General features: G+C 48.3%; 1 protein-coding gene across 1 annotated transcript; it reads right to left on the bottom strand.

Moving 5' to 3' along the window:
• Nucleotides 1–6,991, bottom strand: LOC126941894 (endogenous retrovirus group S71 member 1 Env polyprotein). Its single transcript, XM_050768745.1, has 2 exons — nucleotides 3,807–6,991; nucleotides 1–3,304 (listed from the first exon to the last, which is right to left on the bottom strand). Exon 2 carries the CDS (start codon nucleotides 2,506–2,508, stop codon nucleotides 613–615), a length of 1,896 nt encoding a protein of 631 aa, XP_050624702.1. The 5' UTR covers nucleotides 2,509–3,304; nucleotides 3,807–6,991; the 3' UTR covers nucleotides 1–612.
• Nucleotides 6,992–8,598: the final 1,607 nt, after the last annotated feature.

Genomic DNA, 8,598 nt, shown 5'->3' with positions numbered 1-8,598 from the left:
TTAAGAGTCCTTTATTAGCCGGCGACCGAGAGACGGCCGAGAGATGGCTAATGCTCAAAATTCTCTTGGCCCCTAGGAAGGGGCTTGATTTTCTTTTATATTTCGGGTTAGGAGGGGGAGGGGGAGCTCAGTTGCAACAACAATTCTACAGAAGTAAAAACATGTACAAAGTTTAAAAAAAAAAAAAAAAAAAGACAAATGATTACAGAGAAACAGTTTCCAGGTGTAAGGGCTCTAAATCTTTCATAAGATGTTATATACGTGGGCTCTGCCAGACACAAACTCAAGGCTTTACGGTGTTATCTCTTGAGCAAAATCCTGGGAACTTCATACTTTGCTTGCTTCAGTACCTTATCAGTTAATTGGACTCTCTAATATGTTGAGAGTCTGCTTACACAAGTTAACTCCTTGAGGAAGGGGGTGGGTGGGGAGTCCCTGAAGCCTTGCCAATGACACAGCCAAATGGAGTTCGTCCGGCTTTCTCAGCTAAGGGAGAGCTTATTCATGTGGAAACAAGGCTAGGAGATTAAGGGAGAAAGGGAAAGTCTAAAAACAAAGTTAGTAAAAAAGCAAGGTTAGGTATTATATTCCCCACTTGTGTTTTTGGGGGAATCAAATCATTGATTCCTCAGTTATAACAAGGGGGTCATATTGAGTTTTAAGACACATAAGTTTGACAGAAGCTGTGCGTTGCTTTGCAAAGTTAACAAACCAATTTAATATACAAGGCCCAAAAATTAAGCTTAACAGTAGGATGAGGAGGGGTCCGGCTAACGCAGTGATTAAAGTAGTTAGCCATGGGTTACAGATGAACATGCTTTGATACCAGGGGATGTTATTTTCTCGTTCTTGCTGACATCTATCCAGATTTTCTCGAACCTTTTGAAGAGTATCTTTTACGACTCCAGATTGATTGGCATAGAAGCAACAACTGTCTCCCAGATCTGCACATAAACCTCCTTGAGAGAGGAATAGTAGATCCAAGCCTTGGCGGTTTTGAAGAACTACTTCAGCCAGAGACTCTACCTGGGAATGTAGTATATCTATGGCAGACCGGAGGTTACTTAAATCAGAATCTACCTGTTGAGACAGGGACATTAGTCCAGTTTCCCCTTGAACCAAGGCAGCCATACTGATAGCTGCTGATCGGGCTATGCTAAGGCCAGCCAAGAGGGGAACTAGGAGCGGGGTGGCGTGGTGGAACCTGGGATGTAACTCAGGGGGAGCGATGAGAACTTGTCCTTCTGGTCCACTGTACACGTATACCTCGGGAAGTACATGAACTAACACGCACAGGAGAGGTCCTGGTTCAGTCCCGTTAATGCAGCGAGTGAGACCTGAGGTGCAGGCCAACCAGGTATTGTTAGGCGCTTGGTAAGAGACTGAGGTGCTTATGGAAGTAAGCAGGGACTGATTACAAGCAGCCTGAAAAGGAGAAGCAGATAAGTTATACCCAATACTAATTAGACACGAAGCATTTCCAGACACATCTCCTAGTGTGAGAGCACGGGGTCGTGCACGACAGGATAGAGGGCCATGTTTAAGTGTGGCTTCTACTCCTAATCCTACATAAAAAGGGGGCTTTGCTTTTAAACATAGCCAGCAATCTTGAGCTAGTTTAGGCTGGGTGAGGTTAAGGAGGTGATGTACTCTGCCTAGTATAGACATCAGGCTGGGTTGAAAATGTTGTCGTTTTAGCTGGGGTTTAGGAACTAAGAATGGCGGTGGAACAGTTAAATCAACTTTGTCAGGGTGCTTTTGGAACACAGGGTCACCTAGATCAGTTAATGGCCCGATTGGCTTAGGAGGGCTCCCTGAGACCAGAATTTTCTTTTGGATGGTGAACATAGTCCCAATATCAAATCCTGGGATATAAAGTCTTAATCCCCATGACATGCCGTAATACCATTGAGCTGAATTAGGGTCATGGACAGTTATAGTAAGAGGATTACAATTTTTTCTAGTACACAATCTAGGACGAGAAGCACGACTTATGGAAAGAGTTGAAGATCGGGTTGATCCTCCAGAGTAAGTGGCTAAAGTTACACATGTCCAATCAGGGCAGAAAAACTGGTAAGTATCTCGACAGCTAGAGTCAGGGTGATTTCCAGGACAGAGATAAAAGTCAATATTTTGGAGTCCTTTTTCTGCACCTCTGGAGCTTCCACATCCAGTCTGGCTCCCAGAGTGTCCAAATCCTGCCGCAAGGTCGACACTTCCCGCCCCTGTGACCGGCAGATTGCGTTGCTCTTCCTGGGTGCGGGCTGGTTCTGGAAACAGCACACATAAATCAACTGCAAGGGAGACGTCCTTGGAGGTACCTGCCCTCCAAGTAGTGTTTGCAAATACACGTCCTGTCGTGAAAGAGGTGAGGAGAAAGGAATAGGAAGGCACAGAGGACATGATAGGCAAAAACAAACAAGAGAGGTAAATAAAAAGAATTAATCTAAGAGCTTCACCCGACTTAGGCGCAGTTTCAAGGGGCCTGACCCAGGCTTGAGGACCCATGTTTCTAGTTGGGCTCTGTTGGCCTGTCTGATGCGGGAGTGATGAATCCAAGCAGGAATGCCGTCCACCTTCAGAGCCGTTGGCGTGGTGAGGATGACAGTGTGTGTGTGGTACCTTCCAAGCAGGAGTGAGTCCTTCTCTCTGAAACTTCTTGATTTTTATTGGCTCCGAGATCTGAAGCCAGTTTTTCTTCTTCTGTTGAGTACGTGGGATTGTCAAGCAGATCTGGCTGTGAAAAGGATACTGCGGGTAGTAAGTTTAGAGGCGTGACTGGAAGTCAGGCTGAGTCCCAAGCCTCTGAGTCAGCTTTCTGGTTACCACGGGCAACGGCCATGTTTTCTCTTTGATGTCCTTTGCAGTGGATCACAGCTACCTGCTGGGGGAGCCACAGGGCTTCAAGCAGAGCTAGAATTTCTCCTTTGTTTTTGATAGTCTTTCCTGCCGAGGTAAGTAGCCCGCGTTCCTGATAGATGGCTCCATGTACACAGTACAGTAGCAAAGGCGTACCTGCTGTCAGTGTAAATGTTAATACTTTTATCCTTACCCCATCGGAGAGCCTGAGTGAGGGCAATCAATTCCGCTTTTTGTGCTGAGATGTTTACTGGCAAAGCCTGGGCCCATAGCACATCTGTCTCCGTGGTAACGGCTGCACCAGCCTTTCATACCCCCTGCTGGAGGAAGCTGCTACTGTCTGTAAACACGGTGGCGTGCGTCCGCCTTCTTTAGGGGCGCATCTTGGAGATCAGGTTGGCCAGTTTCTGTAGTTCCTGACAGTCATGGACAGGAGTAGTGAAGTCTGGATCAGGGAGTAGAGTAGCTGGATTGAGACATCTTGAAGGAAAGTCAGACAAGGCTGATCTAACAGTAAACCCTGATACTGCAGTATGAGGGGCCGTAAGGGTTAAACTTCGGCCCAGAATTAACTTAGCCTCTTGGACTAGGTTTGCGGTAGCCGCTATGGCTTGCAGACAACTTGATTATCCAGAGGCCACAGGATCCAGCCTCTTAGACAAATAGGCTACCAGGCGTCTCCAGGGTCCTAAAGTCTGAGTAAGCACCCCTTTAGCAACTCCCTGGCTTTCGTGGACAGACAAGTGAAACAGCTTTGAGATATTCGGGAGGGCTAGAGCAGGGGCTTCAGTTAATGCCTTTTTCAGGTTTTGAAAAGCCCGTTCTTCTGTGTCTGTCCAAACTAGCGGGTCATTCCCTCCTGTAGCAGTGTACAGGGGCTTGGCAATCTCCGCGAACCCCAATATACAGAGGTGACAATATCCCACGGCCCCCAGGAATTCACGTACCTGTCTCTTGGTGGTGGTGGTGGGAGTGGGAATTCATAGGATGGTTTCTTTTCGGGCACCAGTGAGTGCCCTTTTTCCTTGGTTTATCTTGCATCCCAGGTAGGACACTCTGGGAAGACAAAGCTGGGCCTTTTTGGCTGAGACTCCACACCAGAGCTCCTGAAGGAGGTAAAGCAGGTCTCTAGTATGTTGCAGGCAACTGTCCATAGTTTCAGGAGCTAATAAAAGTTCATGTACATATTGATGAAGAGTACAGTTAGGGTGGCTAGCTCGGCATGGTGTAAGATCTTGCTGGAGAGCCCCTCCAAAAACGGTTGGGGAGTTTTTAAAACCCTGAGGTAATTGAGTCCAAGTCAATTGGGTAGTGTCCCCAGAGCTAGGATCTGTCCATTCAAACGCAAAGATCGGCTGGCTCTTGGGGGCCAGAGGAATAGCAAAAAAAGCATCCTTTAGGTCAAGGACAGTGTATACTGTATGTTCTGGCAGGAGCAGGCTAAGTAGAGTATAAGGATTAGGGACGGTTGGATGGACAGTAACAGTCAATTTGTTAACTTCCCTTAAGTCTTGTACCGCCCAGTAATCATTCGTTCCAGGTTTCTGGACTGGCAAAAATGGAGTATTCCAGGCAGACTGACATGGTGTGAGCATGCCAGCTTGTAACAGTCGCTGAATATGGGGATTAATTCCCTGCCTAGCCGGCTGACACATGGGATATTGTTTCACCTGGACCGGCATGGCGGTGGCCAGGAGTTCTACAACCACTGGTGGATGGTGTTTAGCCAGTCCTGGGGAGTTTGACTCGGCCCAAACTCGGGAAAAGAGTGTAAGTCCAACAGGAGAGGATCAGTACTATTTTCCAGTGGTTGTGATGGCGAAACTAAAAGGTATTCCTCCGACAGAGGGGTAGTTAGCAGGAGTTGAGCAGTGGGGGGCACTGTATTTCCTAGTGTGAGGTGAGCCTGCTGAGCTGAGAAGATAGAAGCCTATAACTTATGGAGCAGGTCTCATCCGAGGAGAGGAAAAGGACACTCTGGAACCACAAGAAATGAGTGAGTCACTCTTTCCTGTCCCAAGCTCACTTCTCATGAGTGTGTGACAGGATATTCTTGAATAGCTCCGATAGCTCGTTGTACAGCCACTCTCTTAGTAGAGACACTGCTCAAGGGGGTCTGCAGTACCGAATGCTCTACCCCGGTAGCTACTAGAAAGCATACAGGCTGGCCTCCCCACTGTAGCAGTCACCATGAGCTCCTGGGGGCCAAGAGCAAGGGAGTCCTGGCCCCGTCAGTCTTCAGGCTCTTCCGTAATGGGGAGGGTAAGGACCTTTTTCTTTTCTAATTTTTCCTCTGGCTGAAGCGGGCATTCCTTTTTCCAGTGTCCAGTCTGCTTGCAATAAGTACATTAGTCCTTCCTTAAGCGGGGCTGTCCACCTCTTTTTCCCTTCTGGTGGGGGAAAAAGGTTCCAAGGGAGCAGGATGGTTATAAGGCAGCAGGACTGGGTCGGGGAGACTCTCCTCTTCATCAGAGGGAGGCAATACAGGGGGAGCCGAACTGGCTAAGGGTCGAGACGAAAATGCGGTCTGGCTCAAAACGACCTTGGAGGCAGAATTATGAATGGTGCATGAGCGGAACCATGGAGGGGGGCTCCTGATCAAACTCAGCCATTGGTCAATGTAGGGAAACTGATCAGGGTGGCCGGGAGCTTCAGTAACAACCCACCACACAGCCTGAACAATTGCGAGGTTCAGTGACCCTACTGGGGGCCACCCGACTCCAAACTTTGGCCATTCTACTTCGCAGAGTGTCCAGAGCTTGCCTTTTATTAAGGCAGACCCCATAGTCCCCTGAGAAGCCTAGAGAAAAATTCTGCAACATACATTGGAGAGGGCTCCAATCCTTACAAGGCTGGAAAGAGGAGTTTCCCATTTTTGGAGGCAATTTAACAAGGTTTGAGCAGAGATATTAAACCCAGCACGGACAGAGAAACTCACTCCCTGGTGGGCGGAGCATCGGAAGAACAGAATTAACATAACCAGAAGGAGCAAAAAGACCACAATTGCTAATGCCACTTCCCACATTTTGGTTAACTGTAGTTTTAAGATTGAGGGAGGAGGACTGGAGGCCGACCCCAAGGTCTCCTTGACTGGACGGACCTAGGTGTCCTTCCTCTTTCCCTGGACCTGTAGCCTAAATACTTTTGGTGTCTCCATGACTCAAAGGCAAATAGCCCAAACTCAGCCTTTTCTTTCAAGGGTTTGAGGAGTGACAGCAGAGCCACATCCTGGAGTTGCTAGACTTGCTGTGACACCGGAAAATGAGAGGTACAGGGTAAGGTGTGGGGATAAGGAGGAAAAGGGCCACTCAGATCTTTCCTAAGGTAGGAGAGTAGCCACCGAGGAATAGAATAAGAGTCTAACCAAAGTAAAGCAGTGTGGGCATAGGTTTCTCTGCACAGTGCCCTATTTAAGGGCACAGGAAAAGTTACAGGATGACAAAAGAGATGAGCAAGGAGGTCTGCAGGGTGGCTATTTTGAACCCACCACAGGTTTAGTCTGGGGTGGCCCAGTCACTTGGACATGGGGTGTGACTATCTAAATGCCAGCAACCTTCACGGTGCCAGAAATCCCAATCAGGTGAATGTTCTTCACATTCGTTTCCATAACAACACCTGATTTGTTTCTGACAGAAAAGGCAGGACTGTGGTGGCCAGCCTAAACGATTGATGAGAAATTTAACCTCCTGTGATAAAAAATCAACACTAAGGACCTTGAAGAAATTCTTGCCCAGATGTCTTGGGCAATATCGACGACCTGACATACGAAACTTTGACAACCATTAAATAGAACAATAGACACCGAGCAGGACAATAAACATAAAACAAACTATAGACCCTAGGGTATATAAACAATTATAGCAGTTTTTTTTTCTTTAGACAGACAAGGGGAGGGGGTCCCGTGTTGGGATCAGATGCCCGCCTGGCCACTCCCCTGAGGGGACTTGGGCTCCTCTTAGCATTGGCGGGCCGGTATAAACCCCCGGCTTGGATCGAGCTATGCCCGATGCTGCCTTAAGCCTTATGAGGTCACCACGGAACTGCAGGTGAGGGCCCACTCAAACTCCGTAGCTTTCACCATGGAGCTACAAACTGGAGATCCATAAGCATGCCCCTGGACTCCTCAGTCATACACGCATTCACTCAGAGTTTATAACAATATTTTATATATATATATATATATTTTTTTTCCATTTTAAACAAAAGGTCTCGGGAGACCCGAACGAGAAGAGGAGGTAGTGGGAGTGATAGAGAAAGGGGGAGAAAGAGAGAGAAAGAAAGAGGAAGAGAGTGAGAGACTAGTCTTAATGGAGAGGCCAGCCTGCCAGAAACCAAGACTCGATCCTCCAGCATCCTGGAGTATGGATAGTCAAAGAGAGGGATGCCCTCGTCAGGGCTGCCTCCCTCTCACCAAATCGAAGTCAAATCTGACTTACCTGACCCCGGGGTCAGAAGCTGAGGACTCAGAGGTTGAATTTTTGTCAGCACACACACACGGTAGTCGATCTGCTCTCCTCCGGAAGACGGTCGCCTTTCAGGGACCTGTAAAATTTCTTTTTCAGGTGGCACCCCCACCTATAAGCGGGCCATCCGACCAGGGGAGGCCGGAGCGAGCCCGGCTCTTGCCCAGTGGTGAAGTAGATCTCGCTGGGGCCTCCAAATGTTGTACCTGAGCGAGTTAGAGCAACGCCACACTTTAAGACAAATTTAAGAGTCCTTTATTAGCCGGCGACCGAGAGACAGCTAATGCTCAAAATTCTCTCGGCCCTGAAGAAGGGGCTTGTTCTTTTTTTTTTTTTTTTTTTTTTTTGAGACGGAGTCTCGCTGTGTCGCCCAGGCTAGAGTGCAGTGGCCGGATCTCAGCTCACTGCAAGCTCCGCCTCCCGGGTTCACGCCATTCTCCTGCCTCAGCCTCCCGAGTAGTTGGGACTACAGGCGCCCGCCACCGCGCCCGGCTAGTTTTTTGTATTTTTTAGCAGAGACGGGGTTTCACCGTGTTAGCCAGGATGGTCTCGATCTCCTGACCTCGTGATCCGCCCATCTCGGCCTCCCAAAGTGCTGGGATTACAGGCTTGAGCCACCGCGCCCGGCCTTTTTTTTTTTTTTTGAGATGGAGTCTCGCTCTGTCGCCCAGGCTGGAGTGCAGTGGCCGGATCTCAGCTCACTGCAAGCTCTGCCTCCCGGGTTCACGCCATTCTCCTGCCTCAGCCTCCCGAGTAGCTGGGACTACAGGCGCCCGCCACCTCACCCAGCTAATTTTTTTTTGTATTTTTAGTAGAGACGGGGTTTCACCGTGTTAGCCAGGGTGGTCTTGATCTTGACCTCGTGATCTGCCCGTCTTGGCCTCCCAAAGTGCTGGGATTACAGGCTTGAGCCACCGCGCCCGGCCTTGATTTTCTTTTATATTTCGGGTTAGGAAGGGGAGGGGGAGCTCAGTTGCAACAATTCTACAGAAGTAAAAACATGTAAAAAGTTTAAAAAAAAAAAAAAAAGACAAATGATTGCAGAGAAACAAACAGTTTCCAGGTGCAAGGGCTCTAGCTCTTTCATAAGATGTTATATATGTGGGCTCTGCCAAACACAAACTCAAGGCTTTATTTATGGTGTTATCTCTTGAGCAAAATCCTGGGAACTTCATACATTGCTTGCTTCAGTACCTTATCAGTTAATTAGACTCTTTGATATGTTGACAGTCTGCTTACAAGTTAACTCCTTGAGGAAGGGGGTAGGTAAGGAGTC

The sequence above is a fragment of the Macaca thibetana genome, chromosome 19 (genome assembly GCF_024542745.1).
Source record: "Macaca thibetana thibetana isolate TM-01 chromosome 19, ASM2454274v1, whole genome shotgun sequence".
Classification (NCBI taxonomy): domain Eukaryota; kingdom Metazoa; phylum Chordata; class Mammalia; order Primates; family Cercopithecidae; genus Macaca; species Macaca thibetana.
This window is presented reverse-complemented; position numbering and strand designations above follow the sequence as displayed.